At 35.8% G+C, this 21,640-nt stretch overlaps 1 protein-coding gene across 2 annotated transcripts in view; it reads right to left on the bottom strand.

The window, feature by feature from the left end:
- unc5c.L (unc-5 netrin receptor C L homeolog) overlaps window positions 1–21,640 on the bottom strand; it is a 218,437-nt gene that overhangs the window by 60,425 nt on the left and 136,372 nt on the right. For both annotated transcript variants that reach the window (XM_041590751.1, XM_018252094.2), the window contains exon 3: window positions 8,174–8,317. In XM_041590751.1, coding sequence (XP_041446685.1) covers window positions 8,174–8,317 — 144 coding nt within the window. The remainder of the gene's footprint in view (window positions 1–8,173; window positions 8,318–21,640) is intronic.

The following is a 21,640-nucleotide window of genomic DNA, read 5'->3' as shown; positions in this document are numbered from 1 at the left end:
GCGTAAGGGTGTGAAGTCAAGTTAGAGTAGGTCCACTTCGCTAGTGAATTTATGCCACCACCCGTTAGTAAATCGGCAAAGTAACGAAATGATGTCACGCTGGCGAATTTGTGCTCGCGTTAGCCGCTTTGCACTTTAGTGAATTTGCCCCATATATGGGCTGCTAAGGGGCTTGGGGGGGGCGTGTGCAGGCTCCTCATGTGGCAGTCCCAGTGAGCCCAGATCCCCCAATGCTGCGTAGGGTTAAATAAATCTATGGTTTCTGTGTTATTTTTCTATGTTCATGTCACAGTACAATATCTCCCTTATATGTAATGAAAACAAAGATCTGATGTCCCCACTTCTAATATTAAATACTGTGGCATCAAGCCTTCAACGGACTTGACATTTTCAGTAGATCTAGCATATATATCCAGGTAGGAAACGGACTCACTATAGTACACAGCTTGTATGCGCAGTTGAAACAGGACTTGTATACTAGTATACAACAATAAATACCTTTGCCAAGGTCGCGACTTGAAGAAATCAAATCTAAGCTTGATGTGCTGCTGACAATGAAAGGGCTAATGTCATTTCAGCAGTGTTAAATAATTGCAGAAAGAGTTCTTTGAATGTGTCCTTTGTATCTCTGACTCCATATTTCGTCTAATTTAAAATATCTGATTTTTTTTTTTAAAAAAAGATTAAGTAAAAAAATAAAAATCTGTTACTGTATAAACTCAAGTCACAAATGACTGCAGATACAGATCAACTAATAGACTGTGATATTTCTTGGTCAAATCCACAGAGGTTGTATTCGGTTAAGGTCTGTTTTTGTCAAGTTCTTTAACACATCATTTAAAAACGGAGATGCATCATTTATTACGGGTCACACTACAGGTCACAGTAACGCAAAACCCTCACAAGGCACCAGAGAAGATGTTGAAAATCTGCTAAAAGGGCTTGTGCAAACAAAGGAATTAATGGACTACTGTATAATAAGAGGGCAGTTTCAGAATGCTGAATGCTATTTTTATACCAGTTATTGTGTGAAAATATGCAACACTCTTGGTAAAAACAAGTTTTTAAATTGTTACATTTTTAATAGCTCTCTAAAACGGGAGTCGGTGGAATCTATTGGAAAGAGAAAGAAAGAAAGAAAGAAAGAAAGAAAGAAAGAAAGAAAGAAAGAAAGAAAGAAAGAAAGAAAGAAAGAAAGAATGGGGTGTTATGTCATTAAAGGGATTTATCACACTTTTACTATAATAGTTGAATTATAGAGGCCCGTTATTTATGCAAAAGCACTATCTCTAATGCTTTATTTATCAGTGGGTACACATATGGGCAACCATTGCGATTAGAAGAAGGAGGTTCCGGCTAAATATTCGGAAGGGTTTTTTAACAGTGAGAGCTGTGAAGATGTGGAATTCTCTACCTGAATCAGTTGTACAGGCTGATACATTAGATAGATTTAAAAAGGGGTTGGATGGCTTTTTAGCAAGTGAGGGAATACAGGGTTCAATTGCCATTTTGGAGTCGGGAAGGAATTTTTCCCCCTCTGAGGCAAATTGGAGAAGCTTCAGATGGGGTGTTTTTGCCTTCCTGGATCAACTGGCAGTTAGGCAGGTTATATATATATATATATATATATATATATATATATATATATATATATATATATATATATATATATACATATACATATATATATATATATATATACATATATATATATACATATATACATATATATATATATACATGTATATTTAAAGGTTGAACTTGATGGATGTGTGTCTTTTTTCAACCTAACTTACTATGTTACTATGTACCCTATTTATTGCATATATCTATGGTACATTTAACTGTAATTCTAAGCAACTTTTATAATATGCATTTTAAAAATGTTCATTGCGTAAATGAAAATGCTATTAAAAGCATTATTTGATTATCCCAGTCTGTTCTCTGGGTCTGACTCTAAAAACAAGAAGTCAAGTCTCCTCCATGTTTCAGCTTTAATCAGTAGTCTTTCAACAGTGTTGTTGAGGGGCCAGAGCCAGGAGTGCACAGAATGTAAACCTTCAGGCATACATTGCTTTAAATAGCAATTACATTTTCGAAACCATTGCAAATTTGTAATTAAGATATAGTGGAAAGTTGCTTCATTTTCTTACACAGTAAAACGACAGTTTGCTGGTGGAGGAGCCCTTTAAAGTTTATCTCAAAAGGTTCAACTTTAAGTTAACTTTTAGTATGTTACAACATTTTTAATTGTAAGCAACTTTTTCAACTGGTCTTTATTATTTTTTTTATTTTATAGTTTTTGAATTATTTGCCTTATACTTCTGACTCTTTCCAGCTTTCAAATGGTGGTGGTGGTGGGGGGGTGGTCACTGACCCCATCTTAAAAAAATGCTCTGTAAAGGCTCCCATACACAGGCAGGGCCAGATTTGCCCTGAGGGCGCCTGGAGGCCTCCGTCCTCCGTCCTCCGTCGCCCCCTCGTTCTCAAAGGATAGCGCACGTGCGCATACTGTCTTTTTGCCGGAGCACTAGCGCCGAATGTTAGTGCTCCGGAAGCAAACTAATTTACCGTGTGGCTGGGCGGCTTAATTTATGCCAACCCAGGCCCGGGCCTTTGCGGCCTCGCCACAAATCCGGGCCTGTACACAGGCCGATAAAAGCTGCTGACAGACCGTGTCGGCAGCTTACAGGACCCGTTGATCACGGCCACATCTGTTCGTCGATGCGGTCCCGCGATCCGACTGCCCGTATTGCCTCCATTCGGATGCGAATGTTGATCCACCTCAATGTGGGCATATCGGGGAGAGATCTGCTCGTTTGGCATGTGTATGGCCACTTTAAGGCTAAACATTTATTGTTATTGCTACTCTTTATTACTCATCTTTCTATTCAGGTCCTCTCCTGGTCATAATCCAGTCTCTTATGCAAATCAATGCATGGTTGCTAGGGAAATTTGGACTCTAGCAACCATATTGCAAATTGGAGAGCTGTTGAATAAAAAGCTCAATAATTCCACAAATAATAAAAAAAATGAAACCCAATTGCAAATTGTCTCAGAATATAAACTCTACACTATACTAAAAACTAAAAGGTGAACAACCCCTTTAAAAGCCTACAGCATACAGGGAGTTTTTGCTGCAGTCTTCATCAGGAAATCAGAGGCAGTCAAAATGCTCCTACTTGCGCCTGTCATTGTTCTCTATGTAAATGTATGGAAAACACTTGCCTATGTCAGATCTGGCAGGCAAGTTGCTGAGAAACACTGGCCTCAGCCATCATCCTTTAGCTGTTCCGATTCTCTTTTATTAAATGTGATAAACTTGGGGCAGTGGAACAACAGAAATATATATTTCAAAATCTTTGCTGCACCTCCTCATTATTGCAAAAACATGGAGGAAATATCTGTAGGGGTTAACACTTTGGAGAGATATTTCATGCAGTATGGCTGACCTCTTATTAAATAAATATAAGCATCTACTGCAGCAGACACATTTTTCACACATTCAAATTACTCCACACTTAATTCCATTACATGCTCATCGAGCAGAGATGTTCAATACATTTTTTTTCTGTTTTAATGGACCATAGACCTGGAGTACTAGCTCTCTGGAGGGTGAAATCATTTTTTTTTCTTCTTAAATCTTGAACAATAGCTGGTGATCAGTAAGTGAAATGCAAAAAAAGTTTCCTTTCTCTTTTTAAAGGCGTATGATAGAGAAGGCTAATTATGCAATCACACTGAAGTACAGATTGTTCGGAAAGTCAGAAATTTCAGCGTTATTGGTTTAGGAACTGCTGCAAATGGAAATGTTCCCTTTATAGAACAAATTAGTCTTATTTTTTTTGTACTTATTAAAAATGACAAATAGCTCTCACTTATAATAGAAAACTGCTCTGTGCAGGATTTCTACATTTTAAGCAGATCGATTACTAGACTCCTTTTTCTTTTCTTTTTTTCTCTCTAATGAAAGAAATCTGAAAGTTTTAATACTGACGTGGGAAACATATTTTTTTTTATATGTGTGGGTGGGTTGGGGGGAATCATAAAATGTTTTTATATTTGTATTTTCTTTTGCAGGTAATAGCCCTCATTAGAATAGTTTTTTTATGTTCGTTGAAAAGGTGGCTTTGCTCTCTGTGCCTGCAATTTTTTTTTTAACAAAGATATTATCGTTACATGAAATCATTTTGCAGATGGCTATTTATCAGCTTCTGTCATTATGAAGAGTCTGATTTTTATAGTGGCAATGGATACGGGTGGACACTAAGGGGGTTATTTATTAAGATCCGAATATCCGAACCTCCGATAATTCGTAGTTTTCGGAGCAAAAAAAAAAACCTAAAATTCTTTCGAGATTTATCAAAGTCCGATGGTTTAAAAACTCAGAATCAAAACCCTGGCATCTAAAAGCTCTCGAGGTCATGTTTAAGTCCCAGTGTCTGCGCTGATGTCCGTACCGATATCCGATAATTTCGGGGTTTCAATTCAGAGTTCAATTCAATTCGGGGAACAATTCAGAGTTTTCAGGGAAAGCTTTGAAGTTTGCCCAACCCTATTTTTTATTGCTTTTTTCTTCATAAATAAGGTCCATTCAGGAATTCTGAGTTGCTCGAAGTTTGATATTAGAAATACTGAGATAAATTCGGACCTTGATAAAAAAAAAACCCTAAATTTTGCATTGGGGCCCAGGTACCACAGCTATTTCCATGTTCTTGATTATTAAAATAAGCAGCTGCTGTTAATTCCTAAATACAGGGCACTTACTCTGGGTAGCCTTGTCAAGCAAGCACTAAAGGATGCTCTTGTGCACCCCTTAGCACACTAGCACTTGTGCTCCAGGGTAAAGTGTTATATTCTGTAGCGCTTTACAGAGATTATACAACAGTCACACTAGTCCCTGTCCCAGTTGAATTTATGATCTAAGCCTTTATCACATTGACACACACTATGATCAACACAGGAACTAATAATATATAATAATCTATATAATTATATAATCAATATAATCTTTCTTTAAACTTGGATAAGAAAATATGAACTTTCTGAAAATGTCTTAAATACAAAAAAGATTTTTTTTTTTTATTTAGAAATGATTATTGTAACAAAATATTCACAATTAAGCTCTTGCAAATGGAACGGAGCAGATTTTATTGTAGTGCTGTCTGCACTTTTAATACGCTCAGACCTTTGCTTGAACTTGTCAGTAAGATGACCATCTGCTAAGTGTTCTTTGGGAAAGTGCCAAAACACATAAATAAAGAAAAAAAAAACAGGGCTCTGTTATGCAATAAAGCGGCTAAAACAGCAGTTTATTTTGGCCTTAATATTTTATTGCCCAGATAAATCCCCACGTTTATGTGTTTTGAAACAATTTCCATTTTCAGCACTTTGTTTTCATACGAAAACTGCGCGACTGTTTTCAGCTGCTTCCTAAACATGGTAACATTGTGCCGTTTTATGTGGTGTAGGGAAGAGAAATATGTTACACGGGGAAACAGAAATTGTACAGTAAATGCTTTGAAGGCACTTTTATTGTTTTTCTGACAGTATGTTAACTTAGTCATTTATTTTACTTGTTGTGAATGTGCCTCTCCAAATATACTACATATATTTATTAAAGCACTAAACGGAGATAAAAACCTTTTGTTCCGGAAAATAGACAGTAAAGCATCATTTCACTGATTGCCTTTATAGATTCTTATTTAAGGCATTGGTTAGACTAGTGTTTTCTACCCCAGAGTACAATCAGATTAAACTACTGATTCATGGTCTATATGTTCGAATTGCAGTCAAATGTAATAACTGCCTAAGAGACATAATTGTTTGGCCTGAGCCTGTAATAGGCTGAACAGACCATAGTTGGCATGTCTAATATCATCTCACTTTCTTTCAAAAACAGGAAGAGCTATTATCAAAGGTCCAACCTACTTTATGCTGGGCCTACAACATAAAATATGAGCCTCAGTGGTGATCATAAAGTGCTAGTCATTCTATTTTTTGTATGGGGCATCATGATTTCTGAAGTCAGCCCTGTGTACAGGATCTGCTTTCTTTCCCCTCCATGCTTCCTTCAGCTAACAGCTTGCCAGTAGTAATTCCCCTTGCCGCCCCAAGCAAAACTGCAAATTTCTATGGCAGGTATGTTCACGGCAGGAGTCAGAGTATTAGAAAATTGTAATGGGGATTGTTGGGTTAATATATAAAAACAATTCTAGACAAGAAAGTTGTTGCAGCATCTGTTAGAATGCATAGAAAAACCTATTTACAGAGAATGTAATGGAGTGTGTGGGTTCACATTTCCAAAAATGTACTGCTAACTGTTAAGGCTTATCTTAATTACTTCGCTGTTTAAACTCCATTAATTATCAATGTTGAGAAAATCTCCAATCAGAAAAATATCTCTCCATCTGCTGTGTTATTCTTAGCTATAAAAGAAAGAGGATTATAAGTCACTTTAATAACTCCGATGCGGAATATTAGGATTTAATTCATATTTCTGACTTCAGTTTTTTTCCCTTATGTCTGCTAAATTTAGTTGCACAAAAGGCCTTGGAACCTCCTGTCCTATATACAGTGGAACCTCAATTTTACATCCCCTGATTTTAAGTTTCCCTTCATTTTAAATTGTTTTTTGGTCCCACCTATATATTATGCATAATACATTTCCCTGATTTATACATTTTTCTGGATTTTACACCATTTGTTTCTGGTCCCGTGAAACACCTAAAATGGGGGTTCTACTGTATGCAATTTTTCTAAGTAGGATTAGACGTATATGTATTTTCTTGGTGGTAGACAACTGAATATCAAAAGTCACAGCAAAATATGATATCACCCTTTACTTTATTATTTAATTATAGACATATAGAATATGATTGTATTTTTAATTCTTTTAATTCACATTTTGTAGTAGACATGATATGGAGATCCAAATTACAGAAAGACCCCTTATCCTGAAAACTTCAGGTCCCGAGCATTCTTGATTACAGATCATATACTTGTATTTTTTTTATCAGATAGTTATTTTCTTTAGATGCCATTGAAGAACCACTCAGTCAAGCAACATGCTAGACCTCACATACGTATCAATACAAGGATGTAGAAACAAATGCTTTCTGAGCAAAATAAGCTGCAGTACTCATACTGTATTACCAACCAAATGTAAAAATCAATGGCAGTGAAAAACATTAGATTCTAGTTTTGAGCTATAACATTGTACAGGATCAGGAATGCAAAGAGTTATACATTTGGAAAAATACAAAACTAAATAGGGTTGAATAGATCTCAAGGATAAGTTGAAATGATGCATTAACATCGGGCTGCCATATATGGTCCTGTTTGCTTGGTATCTGATGAATTGCCTCAACAAATGGATCTGAACTGAAGTTAAAAGGATCTGTAACCCCTCTAACTTTCACAGTTGCCAATGTCACACCCTTCCTTCAAGAACTGGCCCACGGAGATTGAGTTTCAATTTTTAAAAGACTCCCCATGATGGTCAAAGGGGCATATAAACCTCTCTCTGACTCTCTGTTAAATAAAGTGGGTCAAGGCTTGGTATATCTGATGTCTATGACTTGCATGGACTAATAGTGATGAACACATTTTTAAAAAAGCATTGGCTTTATAACTATTTTATACTTTTTATTTACATAACTGTAACTATAAATACAAGACCTGTTTATTAAATAACCTAACCAGCATTAGATAGATACAAATGTAAGCAATACCTTAGAAGAAAGTTACTTCTAAGACATTATCCTCTTTCTTTATAATTAAAATGGAGTGAAACGACTTTCCAGACAGCCACTTAGACGGTCTATGTTCGATATCCACTCATAGAAAGTCTTGCAAGTGTATTTGTCATTTAAAGACATTTCCGTAAGTACAGTCTGATGAGATATCAGTTACATATTAAGTCTGGTGAACTCATCTGAGCAGGATGCATTACTGTATTAATCATGCAGTTTGCTCATTGCTGCTCTTAATAAAGCTGTTCCGTATGTTTCTAGGAAGTAGTCCATTAACTTATATTGCAGATAATTAAGAGTTTTAGGATCTCAAGGTATGCCCAAAGACTAGGAAGACCCAATAATTCTAGAGACAGTGATGATAGGAAATAAAAAAAAAAACTAACCAAGAAACTGAATGCAAAATACAAAATACTCACATGCTATCCGCACATATGCCTTCCTGCTTTTGGTGGTACCTGCAGAGCTCCAGGCTACACACTGGCACCAATAGTCTTCCAGACCAAAGAGCTCCTCGACTTGCTGCCGGGATATTTCTATGCTCACTTCTCGAACAATCAGACCTGAAATTACAAATATAAAAGTTATGGACCCTTCCTATGAGACAATTCCAGTAAGTTCTCTATTTATAAAGAATACATACCATATTATCTATATAAATGTAATTAATTTACTAAATATAAACTGTCAGCACTCCTGGTTGTGACCCAGAGCTGAGCCCTGATATAGCTAGCTCCTGACCAGCTGTTTGGCCCTAGTCTGAATTTAGAGCACAGGTAGAGTATTCCTCCCATAACTGATGTCACCTTAAAATGGCTGGGATTTTGCACAATAAATGTTAACAATAATAAAGTTGACAAAATGCTGTTCACCTTTTACAAAGCTGTATTTATTTTCCACCCATCTTCTTATACACAAGGTAAGCTGTTGCTTTAGCTGTTTAACCCTGCAGCCAAGTGTTCTGTCTGATTTGAAGTGGTGTGTCTTGTCTCCTGGTAGTAAAGCACTACAGAACATGTCAGGAGCTTTATAAATAAATTATAAAAGCAATAGCTCCCAGTGTATTTTTCTTGGATTTGCTCACAGCACTCTAGTTTTTTATTTACCATAATGACAGCACTATAAAGCATTTCTATGATTCTGAATAGATCTACCTTAGTCGCCTATTGTCCTATGGTTTTACCAGCATCTAACTCTATACCAGGCCCACTGGGAGCCCTTTACTTACTGTCTGCTGCAGGTGTTAAGTTAGATGTGTTGCACTCTCTGCCAAATATTCTGCACTGGGTTAGGTGCAAGCACTTATTATTGCATATAACTCAGACACACAGCTTGCGGCAGTTAATGATAGCTATATAAAGATTTGCAGGTCAGAAATAGTTCCATGTGCATGCTCAGGAGTCAGTGCTTTGAAGACTGCCAGGGTTTTTACTTTTGGGCACACATTTTATCTCCCTCAACAGACAATGATGGTCAGTTAAAGACATAGCCAACCAACATTAGTTTGATCACATTAAATAACAATTTCAGTTTGATCAGAATTGGCTGATTGTCAGTTAAATACTGACACAACAAAAAATGAAGGGATGATGTGCTTTTCTTTGGCATCCTTTGCAGAGAGCTACCCAATAATGTCACCAGTATTGTAAAACCATTATATCACCATGACTAATAAAGAGAGAAGATATTTCAAGTAGCATTTGGGACAGTCACTTGATTCTTACACCTTTAATGCAAGACATGCAGTATTGTAGTTGTACAGCATTCTAGATCATATGTAGATCTTATAAATATGAGCAATAGAAAAATAAGGTTGGACACACATAAACAGATATTTTGTAAAATTCAGCCAATTCTGTAATTGTGTAATCAAACTAATGTTTGGTTGGCCCAGTTGAAAAATGAGACTGACTGATGACTGTAATGTGTACAGGGACACTGGCCGACCCTCAACTGCATTGGCTCACCAACAACGATTTATTGATATCCTAATAAAAAATGTCAAACTGATAATAAAGCTTAATAATCTTGAAAATTAAAATGTAATATAAGCTTCATTTCACGGAAATAAAAATCTAAATATAATCGATTAGAAATCCTGTATTGTTCCTGAAATAATCAAGTTTATCTTCACACTTTATTGTCACTCTCAGCATCTGTTTCTCTTCATTCTGTCTTCATGCAGGAGTTGCGTGTCAGATTTTAATAGACCGTTAGATCCAATTTATCGTTTATCGGGGGACTTCCTTTTCTAGCAGATATATTAGAGCCCACTTAAATAACCGACTTCAGCACAAAAAAAAATGTTACACAATAACTGACTGAATTCACAAAAACTGGGTGCTTGTAAGCCTGATGCTAACTTTAATTTATAAAGGAGCATTCATATCCAAACCCCAACTATTGTCATTTTGTAAAGTGTGCCCCATTAACAACACTCAAATATCACTGATGGTTTGGGTGCCCATGACCCCAACCCATTGCTTGGAAATATTATTACAGCTTCATATAAAGCAGAGTCACTAACTGCTCCTATTTGGTTGCCTCGGTGAAAGATAAGAGTCCAGCCAACAGACACCTTCAAAATACCATTTATCGCTAGAGTTAGCCACTTCGCCCTTTAGTGAATCTGCCGCCAAGGGTAGCAATTAGTGATGGGTGAATAAATTCGCCTGGCACAGATTCACAGCGAATTCCCGCTAGCAAATAAATTCGCGAATCTCCTGCGAAAATTCGCTGGTGAAAATTCACCGGTGTCAATTTCCGATTTTCAAGATTTTTTCGTGAAAACATTCAAATTGCTTGATTTTATGTGAAAGGGTTCGAATTGCTTGATATTTCCGTGAAAACGTTCGGGTTGCTTGTTTTATCCATGTAAACTTTCGAATTGCTCGATTTTGTCGTGAAAACGTTAGAATTTCTCGATTTTTTTTGTGAACTTTCGGAGTTCATGATTTTTCGCTAATTTTTTGCCATTTCCCAAATTTTGTGGGAAATTTGCGAATTTTTCGGCGAAGCAAAATGGGAGAGATTCGGTCATCACTAGTAGCAATAAAACCGCCAACTTTTATTTCACATATTAAAATCTGACGTGTTTCGTGTGTTTCCATGTCATAGGCCTATAACTATGTGTGTATACACACAAAACACATCATATTTTAATATTTGAAATAAAAGTTGCCGGTATCTCTACTATTTTTTTTTTTTAAACAACTGGCTTTGGCACAAATTTTGCATGTAGTGATTATGGTGATTATAAATGAGTTAGCTCTAATACATCTTAAAGGTAAAAGGAGCCCCCCTAAAGGCTGCATTGGACCTAACTGTCATTCAAAATCAGACTCCCAACTCCTGCATAAAGATATAGAAAGGTACATGCTGAAATGGGGAGACCAAAGATTAACTTCATTTTTCGGAAACAGGTCAGAATTTTTAATTGATTATATTTTGAAAATTTCTCATTTTAGTACAATGAAGCTTATATTAAATTTAGTTCCCCTTTAAGATACACATTAGATATTCCCCTGCCACACCCTATCTATATATCTTTCAGCACTTGTCTGTATGCGATGGTGTTGGGTCGGACTTGGGGGCCTGGGGCCCACCAGGGGTGCTGCCTCAGGGCCCCCCTTCCGAATGCACACTATTTTTTTGCAGCAATCCGCTGGTCACATAAGGAAGTCAGCAAGAGGCACAGGGTGCGGTTCTGGGCCAGCGGGGCCCACAATAGCCGGTGTTTTTTTCCCTAGTGTCCCGTCGGCCCAGTCCGACCATATATGTAATGAATCAATGATCCCCGATTGATGAATAAGGAGAAGAGCATGCTAAAGCATGGGGAGAATAACTTTGGCTTTCCTGCTGAAAGTAACACACCCTTCTTGGAGTGAGAGGATTAGATGCTGGGAGGTGCGGTTCTTTAAAGGGTGTAGGCATGATGGCCTATCCAGTCATAACAAAAATAAAGTACGCATTCAGACAGCTCTGTCATAATTAATAAGCAACTTTTAAAGGGACCACTCATATGTCTTTAGAAAGGTACCCAATGATATAATGAGTTACTGCTTCAGAACCCTTATTTAATAACACAGACCGACCTCTCTTTCTGAAATTCACAGTCAGTACAAACAGTATATTTACAAAATTAAAAATAAAAAAAGACATCAAAGATTACACTTCAGAAATTCAGACACAGGGAATCAAAAGTTTCTCGGTATAAATATTTGTTTTATAAAATCAGTCATGCCTTTGAAACGTTATAAATTGTGCAGTTTCAGCACAACCTATTTGCCCATTGCATTTTCAGCCTATTTATCAAATAGCCTTTGACTTAAATAAAGAAATTGTTAGGAAAAAAATTGTATTAACAAGTGATGAATGGCCTCTTTTTTTATTTTTTTTACAGTTGTGGGATTTTGCCGTGCTGAAAGTTGGACAGAAATAACACAAACTCCTAGCGATATTCATGCAGTGAATGATTCTGATTGAGAGGCACTGAGAGTCCTAACAGCAATCAAAAGCCAAGTAAAGCCTTTGATTTCCCCTTAGCCCCACAGAGCTTCTATTCAGAAGACAGACGATTAATTGCTGTTTGCGCACAGTTGTATACACCCATTTATGTTGCACTATGTTTATTTCCAATGTGCAGTTCCAAACATAACAACAAGCCACTGGAGCATGTAATATATCAAGTATTTCTGGTGGGAACTCATTTTAATGAGATGTGTTCCACTATCACTTCCCCGTGTAATTATCTCTGGCAGTTACCTACAAATAATGAACTATATCTGTGAAAATAAAATAATTAGTAATTCTTTAAAACTAATCTGTACTCGGGGAAGAGAGAGCTTCTTACTAGTATAAAATTGTTCTATAGATACAGAGTATAGGAAAGTGGATAGAACAAACATAAATTCAAAGAGCAAATGTGTTTAACCTGCCAACCTCTTTAGCAACAAGCACGAGAAACAAGGCTTTCTGGCATGCTATGGGAATGTTTTAATAATGAGGGTAACAAGCAGGTTCAAAGCAGTTTGGTGGTTTGGGAGTTGAGGTACTTAAATATCAGAGTTACATTAGTGGCAGTCGAATGCACAATCACCTCGCATCAGATTAGCATTAAACCGATGACTGTCACCAGGAAAGGAACCTCTGCTACTGTATAAATGCATTGATTCTAATCTTCATTGATGTGTTGTCGTACTTGTATTTAAAGTAGTATTAATAGAAATAATATGCAAAACAAAGTACTAATATATTTCAGGATGTACATACAGTACATATGCTAACTAATTATATATATATATATATATATATATATATATATATATATATATATATATATATATATGTATATATATATATTTATACAAATAGATAGGTGCACTCAGAGTACCTGTAAATGCCTAGGTGCTGGAACATGGAGTCATAATCGCAAACAACAAAAAAAGTCTGCACTTATAGGTCTTGTGAAGCAAAAAGAAAGTGGATTTATCCAAAGTTTCGGCTCTTAAACGCGAGCCGAAACGTTGAATAAATACACTTTCTGTTTGCTTCACAAGACCTATGAGTGCGGACTTTTTTTGTTGTTTTTATATATATACTGTATATATATATACACACACAGGCATATGGGACCTGTTATCCAGAATGCTTGGGACTTGGGGTTTTCCAGATAACGGATCTTTCCATAATTTGGATTTTCATACCTTAAGTCTACTAGAAAATCATGTAAACATTAAATAAACCCAAATAGGTTGATTTTGCTTCCAGTAAGGATTCATTATATCTTAGTTAGGATCAAGTACAAGCTACTGTTTTATTATTACAAAGAAAAAACAAATAGCATTTAAACATTTAGATAATTTGTATAAAATGGAGTCTATGGAAGACGGCCTTTCTGTAATTCTGAGCTTTCTGGATAACGGGTTTCCGGATAGCAGATCCCATATTATATAGAAGAAGATGCTGTATCATATCCTGTTAAGAGACACACCCTACTAGAATTTTCTAACTTTTGAAATATAAATGGGTGTATGCCTATTTTTGGTAGTTTGTAGTGCCACTGTATGGGTGAGGCAACTCTTGTTTAGACTAAATTTTTTAGCTCTGGGCTATTGTGGGTGAATATGGAGGAGCGTTGGTGTTGGTGAAGCTGATGCAAGAATGAACAGGTTCTATTTCTCTCTTTCTGACAGGACAGGTCTGTGTTAAATGGCTTAACAGATAGATCTATCATAAAGACACATACTGTACCTATTTACAAAATAAAAATTGTTCCAGAGATGGATCATTTGTACAAGGCAAAATCACAGCTGAGATGTATTTACCCTTGAAACCCATTCAGTGCCAGTGATTGATCGACGAAGGTTAAGCAAAATATCCCTCAGTGCTTGGCGCAATATTAAAATAGCTGAGTAGTTGGCAATGTCACTCTATAAATGTATGGGTCATTGAGATATAACAAAAACACTGGTGATTTTCAAGGACTGTAAAAGCTGCCTGATTTTATTATGTTTTACAGAACAGACATTCTGAACGACAAACACTGAAACTATGCAGGGCTCCTAGGAGAAATGGCTTTTATTTCAAACAAAAACAAAATGCTATGTACTTTCTAAGCCACGCTCCTTCTAATTATACAGACGTTATTTATGCAGCTCCAGGACTGTGTCTTATACATCACTATATATTAATGAAAAAAGAAATGCCATCTGCCAGCGCCTATTTTTGGCAGGAGGATGGGGCTTTCGCAGAAGCAGAAAGCAGTTGAATGCTATTTGGTCATCCACGTTGATTCACCTGTTTCACAATATCTGATAGCCTGGGTGATATAATGGCCACCTTCAGGTAAACCAGAGACGTTTGCTTTACTGTACTGTACTTTATTAACATAACTACCAACTGGTTGTATTAGGTTAGTTGTCTTGGGCTAATGCTCCCTGGGTGTCTTAATCCATTGAACAAAAAATTTGGAACATTATTTTTTATTCCTATCCCAACCATATACCACCATATCAATTGGCTAAAACCATCACAACATATGTCAACTACAGAAGAATTATTAGGAACATGGCGCACCTCTTGCAAAATAAAAAAGGGTATATCAACGCAATGTTGATTTTACAGTTTTCTAGAAAAAACTGAAGAGTACAGAGAAAAGAAAGCTAATCTTAGGGGATCCAAAGCCTTTAAAATGATTTTTTTTTAGTTAAAACTGAGGGACTGTTGCATTGAATTGACAATGCCTCCAGCTTGTTGCTTTACACTGAAGTCAATATAAAGCCACTGCTTTACTGTCATTGCCATGTGAAAGCAATATATGCAGGCCAATGGCACTCTGTGTTTTGGGGTAAATGGTGTCTGTTTATAGGTGTTGGCTATTTATACATGATTTTTTAAGGGCTGTACACTTGAGAATACAGCACTCAAAAAGGGTAGATGGATATCATTTTATATTAAAGTACAAATAAATTAAATAAGTAATTAAATGTACAAATAACACAGATGTTACATGACTTCAGACATTGATCTACTTGATTTTATCGCAATAAAATTTAGGTCCATAATACAATCAAGTACAACATATGGAAGCTAATTTGTTATAGGAAAGCCCCCGTTGAAATGTACATTTCAGAACAGCACAGTAGCCACTTTACAATACTCAAACTATTCAATACATTGCACTCTTCTGACAGATGGGTTTTTCAGAGACAACGGCAAAAATAAATAAATAAACGCCAAGCCATGTAAATTCAGCCTGGGGTTCATGCTTTGCATACAAACTGTGATATGGGACTGAAGATGAAATTCTGTGCACTCTTTATTTCTGGTTCAGAGGATTTACATGCTCTTTCTAATGATCTGGGCTGTCAGCACTCAGTAATGCTTCCCAGTCTCCAGATTACTGCTCATGCAAAATTGAAGTACTTTTCAAGCAGTTAGAAGCTGTGGATGAATCTCAATGTGGAAAATTATGTAATGGTTCTTGGAAATCATGGGGAAAAACTGAACAGAACATATGTAAAGGAAATAAAATTGCCTGATGATAGATTGCTGATGATTATGAAATAGAGAAAAAAGTATACCTCGTGCTATCTTGCATTTATTATCCACATTAAATAATGAAGTAGATAAAGTGAGCAAACTTGTATTAGACCAGAACACCATATGATTAGAAAAGTGAGTGTCTAACCAGCTATTAGGTTTAGGTGCAGCAATTATATGACCCATATGGGCAGCAGGAATCATTTTTTTTATTTCAATCAATGTGATGTTCAAACATCTACTTGGTTTGTCTCCCTAACAGTGTAAGCTCCTAGGGTATCTTTAGGGATCAATAAGAAGACGAGTAATTCCTACATATTCACCTTTGTTCAATTACTGATTGATCCATCTGCCTTTCTGAATAAGCCACCTGTAGTAATGATTTATTCACCCGCTTGAGTTGACAATTGATCCATTGGTCCACCTGTGATATTGACTGATCCAACTGTGCTCAAATCAATCAGTTGTGTTCTGCTGAGGACATTCTACAAAACTTGCTCCTGGGTAGTTTTATAGCATACAAGATATATTTTAGAACAAACACAACATGATCTGTTATAGTTCTGTTATGATGAATTAAATGCTTTTGTTCCCATAAAAATTAGGAAATAAATCTAATTTTGACCATAGCCTAATACTAAAGTCTTCAGAAATGTAATACTTTACAGCACCTAGCAAATGTTGTCAGGTGAACTTGTGATATAAAAAACCTTGTGAGCCATACAGATCAATAAAGTCTGCCCCATCTGTAGTTTGACAAGTATAGCAATCCTTGTTCTTTTTCAGATGAGCAAAATGTGCTGTAGATTTTGGGTAAATGCATAGATATTTCATACCTAATCAAGAAGACTTGCTAGACAAGTTACCTGAAACCTAGGAGAGATTAATTAATGTGTAAATACTGATCGCATCTTTGTCTTTCCATATATAGCAGACCCCCTCAAATACATATTTATATATAAACACACCCATACAAACAATCATGTGTAAGTGTTATAATGAATGATGCTGAGTTCTCCTGCAAATCAGCTCTATGTTTTATGAATAGAGTTGTGATTGGCAGGTGATAAACATGAGTGTCGCTAGTAAAATACACTTCATCTTTCTATGTGAGTATATAAAGTTTATTTAAGAGGATTACCTACTTTGTGAGGTTTTTATGCTTCTTCGTCTTTCAACCTGATTATGTTTTAATAAGTGCACACTGAAGTAGGCATGCAGTGCACACAACTAAGAATAAATATTCTTGGATTAGAGACATTCTAATCTTCTTATAGTTCCTGTTCTACTATATATATACACACATTACATAATGTGATGTTCTTTTTTTCCATAAACAAGCTATTTATGTGATTGAGAAGGTTTGCCTAGTTCTCCCTCAGACAGCAAAACAACCCATGTACTCTTTCCCTAAGAATACATCTTAGCAGAGAAGAGTATAAATGCTATGTAATTTGTATATAGGTCTGCACATTCAAAAAATACAATTTAAGAGACAAGAGTGGTATATATAAAAGATAATGCTTTACTCTTATACAAAAAAATTCTCAAAAACAGTACAATGGTGAATTAGCGTATATTATACATTACATCAAATAGCAATACATATCAAATATACCACCCATTGGTTAAACAAGACAAAAAGAAACACCAACAAGGAGCGGATACACTTACCAAAGGAATGAGAATAGCCCCAAAGTTTGGGCACCAAGGCCTTTGTCAAGGGGATTTACCATTGTACTGTTTTTGAGAATTTTTTTGCATAAGAGAAAAGCATTATCTTTTATATATACCACTCTTGTCTCTTAAATTGTATTTTTTGAGTGTGCAAACCTATATTCAAAGGTTCTTTGTGTAGGGGTAACCTATGGTCTCTGCAACTCTTATACTATTATCTAGATAGAATATCTACTAATCCAGTTTGCCCTCCATCAACTGTTAACCCTATAAGAGTATAAATGCTCCCAAACTCATCTAGTACATTATATGTTAGATGTTTTTTTTGAAAACTACATTTAATTTGACCTATTCAAATGTAACTTACAAAGTATAACACCTTATCGAAATGTATGAAAGTAAAGTTTAGATACTTAAGTACAACCAGAGCCCACCATTTAATACATTTGTCTTGCTACAAAGTGAACTGATACCACTCAGTAAAACAAATTACTTTAAAAGGGCACTTAACTATCAAAACAGAGGCAGACAATAGTTTATGTTTGTTGACTATAGGGATTTGCTAAAGAAGAAAAAGAATCACATAGACCAAGATGGGCTTGACAAATAGTAGCCTATGTTGGAAGAAAGGTAAAAGATAAAAATGAAGGTTCCTCTTTCATGTCTACTATTTCAGTTAAGTTCTGATTGATGGTGGTAGTTATTGCTTTGTCTGTCTTGTTTTGTCTTACTTCACAATCTTGATATTATGGTTCTTTATGAACGGACAGATTTTGCAAGGTGTTCTGCCAGCAGTTTGCAAAACATATCTTATCTAGGTGAAAAAATAAATATTATTTGTACAGGTATGGGACCTATTATCCAGAATGCTCGGGATCTGAGGTTTTCCAGGTTATGGATCTTTCTGTAATTTGGATCTCAATATTACTAGAAAATAATGTAAACATTTAATAAACCCAATAGGCTGGTTTTGCTTCCAATAAGGATTAATTATATCTTAGTTGGGATCAAGTACAAGGTACTGTTTTATTATTACAGAGAAAAAGGAAATCATTTTTAAAAATTTGGATTGTTTGCATAAAATGGAGTCTATGGGAGACGGGCATTCCATAATTCAGTGCTTTCTGGATAACGGGTTTCAAGATAACAGATCCCATACCTCTACTAGCAAAATTGTTAGCATTTAGTATTTTACTAAGGCTGTTAATTATATACTGGGGCAAGTGTGTAACTATATTACTGAGTTGTACGTTGAAATTACTGGTATGGACTGGAATTATGTTATTATGGTTAAGATAACAAAGGGAGATTTGTCTGGAATAAGCAGGTGACAATAATTATTATTATTATTATAATTAAAATGTATTTTCTTCTTGATGTGGAAGTAGCAGTTTACGTGGTTGGGTATGAATAATGTCTATGTTTTTTAAGTATACTGCAATACATGATAAGGGATACAATGAACAGTGTCTCTGTCCATGCTCTCTTGAATGATTATTAAAAAAAAACTCCCATGACTTCCAGACAAAAATTTAAAAAACAAGTCTTCAACACTACTATGAACATTGTCAGCCTCTTTCCCTTCTCTTGTTTCCTTTCACCTATTTTTTATGCACGTACAGCAAGTTTATATACTTCTTGGCTTCACATTCGGCACTAACGAGGGCTGGAACTGACAAGGTTAGTTAGAAGAATGAGCTGTATTTCAGAAATAACATGCCATACAGTATATCTAAATCAAACTAATGGTTTGAGAGATTTTCACTTTAATTGTTTTCCTGTATTCCAACAAATTTCTAGTGGAAACTTTACTCTGAAAGAAGAACATTTCTTTTGCACTGAGTTTTGAATTTGTACTTAGTGTGCAAATTGATGCAGTGAAACAAACTCCAAGGAAAATCCACAAGAGACGTTGCAGATGTCAGAGAGAGTTATTTTTCGGAGTAATTAGACCAAGTGGAGGTACAAATCCCAGGAAAGCTACCTGAATCCTTGCAAAGTATTTGTGATTTTACAGGACATCAGCACTTAATGTGCTGCATTCTTTCTGGTCGGGAAATGTCCATTGCACATATGTGACCTGTTGTATTGTATTTGTGCCTCAGAGAAAGAACAGATGCACACTGATTATTATAAATACAGTCTGTGATTTTCCAATGTGTCAGAAAACTGATATTTGGCATTTTTCAATTTCAGTACAAAAATTAAAAAAAAAAAAAAAAAAAAAAAGTTTGCTTTTCAATAAAATGACTTCCATGGGGTATGCAATTAAGATGATTTCTTTCAAAAATGCATACATAATCTATATGCTTTATACATTCTTTTGTTAATTATAGGTGCTGCTGCAGAAAACCTCAATGGTAGTTTTTCTTGAACACTGACGTTTAGTTCAAAGGACTGAGCTGAAATAAATTCAGCCAGTTGATTATTTAGGGAACTCTTTTGCAAAATATAAGGATATTATAAGTCGCTGAGGAGTTCCATGGCTAGAACACAAGGCTAGTGATGGGCGAATTTCTTCGCAGAAAAATTTGCGAATAAGGATATTATAAGTTATCAAGGAGTTCCATGACCAAATAAAAGCACAAAGCCTAAGGCTACATACAGGTCATGGAACTTCGAGGTGCATTCTAATATCCTCATATTTTGCAACAGGGGTACTTTATTAATTATAATACACAAGTTTCAGTGAGTCATGTTACAGAAATGACATCACTAAACTTTGATTATAACCAATGACATCACTAAGCACCATTTATTTATAAGGATATCATTAACAGGTAATGCATGGCTCTTGTGTATTATAAATAAATAAACACTCCTGCTGTTGCATCCACACCTACTATATATCCACACTTACTAAAGTGTTCATTAGTAGCCTTCCATGGCAACCTGCAATGGATAACATTTCCGGGGCTCCTAAAATGTGTAATGCGAGGGCAGACAGCAGGAGAAGGGGATTTATCACAGAGCTTTATAAACAAAAATGTTGTGCTTCTAAATAAATATGTCAGAAAGACTCAGAATTACAACTTTCCATTTGTTGACAAAACATATGTTTGTCTAGACTGTAACTGTGATCAATCCTTCCAAAAGTATCTTCACATATGTTCATAAAAGGTGGTGGAACTTACATATCATTCTGTTTGAATGTTTGAATGGTAAATCGTTAAGGAATCTGTGGGTGCATTAATACTGAAGCACACCTGCAATGATGGTGGCTACTCTCCAATTGTAATTATACCATGCCAGTTAAAGGGGACCTGTCACCCTAAAATTCCAAATGATATTTTATGATGTTAGTTAAGCAAAATAAACATCACTCACAATATAAAAATTATTTCAATATTGTTTCTTTTAGTCTTGGAATTCACAATCACAGCAAGCAGGCAGGAGCCATTTTGGACATTGTTATTAACACAAGCTTTTCATCATCCCAAAATCTTGTTTATGCACCAGAATGGGACCTGATGCTCATGCCCATGCACTTACTACACAATTACATGGTGAGGAGGGAGGGGGAATATGTGGGGGCAGTGACTTCTAGGAAGTGCAGGCTAATTGCCTGCCTCGCCCTTTATGAGGCATAGAGGAGGGGCAGGCAATATATAATTGCCAGCTGAGACTTTTAAAATAAGTTTATAACAGGTATGCATGTTCTAATTAAAAAAAGAATGTTTAATTTGAAATGGACTTTTATTATACAGCATTGTATGGTTGGGTGACATGTCCCCTTTAAATATGCAGTGCTGCTTCAGTATGTGGGCAACTTAAGAAAACTTCTTTCCACTATAATATGCTATAACAGGCACCTGCCTAGAAACAAAAATTGTAATATCAATGCCAATGTATTCTATCCCATGGAACAGAGCAGTGTTAATTTGGGGATTTTATTTTACAGCTCAATTTATGCTACATATTTTTAAGGTTATCTGAAGAATAACCTTAAAAAATAAAAATGTTACCTAGCAGCAGCATTTGTAGAGTCAGCATAAAATGTGATTGAATCATATATGGTAGCTATCTATCATAGCTGCCAAATAACACATAATAGAATCAGGACACATGTGTATTGGGTTCAGTATTGTGTGAATAAGTAGTGAACATTCGGGCTCAGGAGAAGATTTCCTTCCTGTAATTTGGTGTGCAGCCTGTGATTATGGCAC

Source organism: Xenopus laevis, chromosome 1L (genome assembly GCF_017654675.1).
Source record: "Xenopus laevis strain J_2021 chromosome 1L, Xenopus_laevis_v10.1, whole genome shotgun sequence".
Lineage (NCBI taxonomy): Eukaryota > Metazoa > Chordata > Amphibia > Anura > Pipidae > Xenopus > Xenopus laevis.
This window is presented reverse-complemented; position numbering and strand designations above follow the sequence as displayed.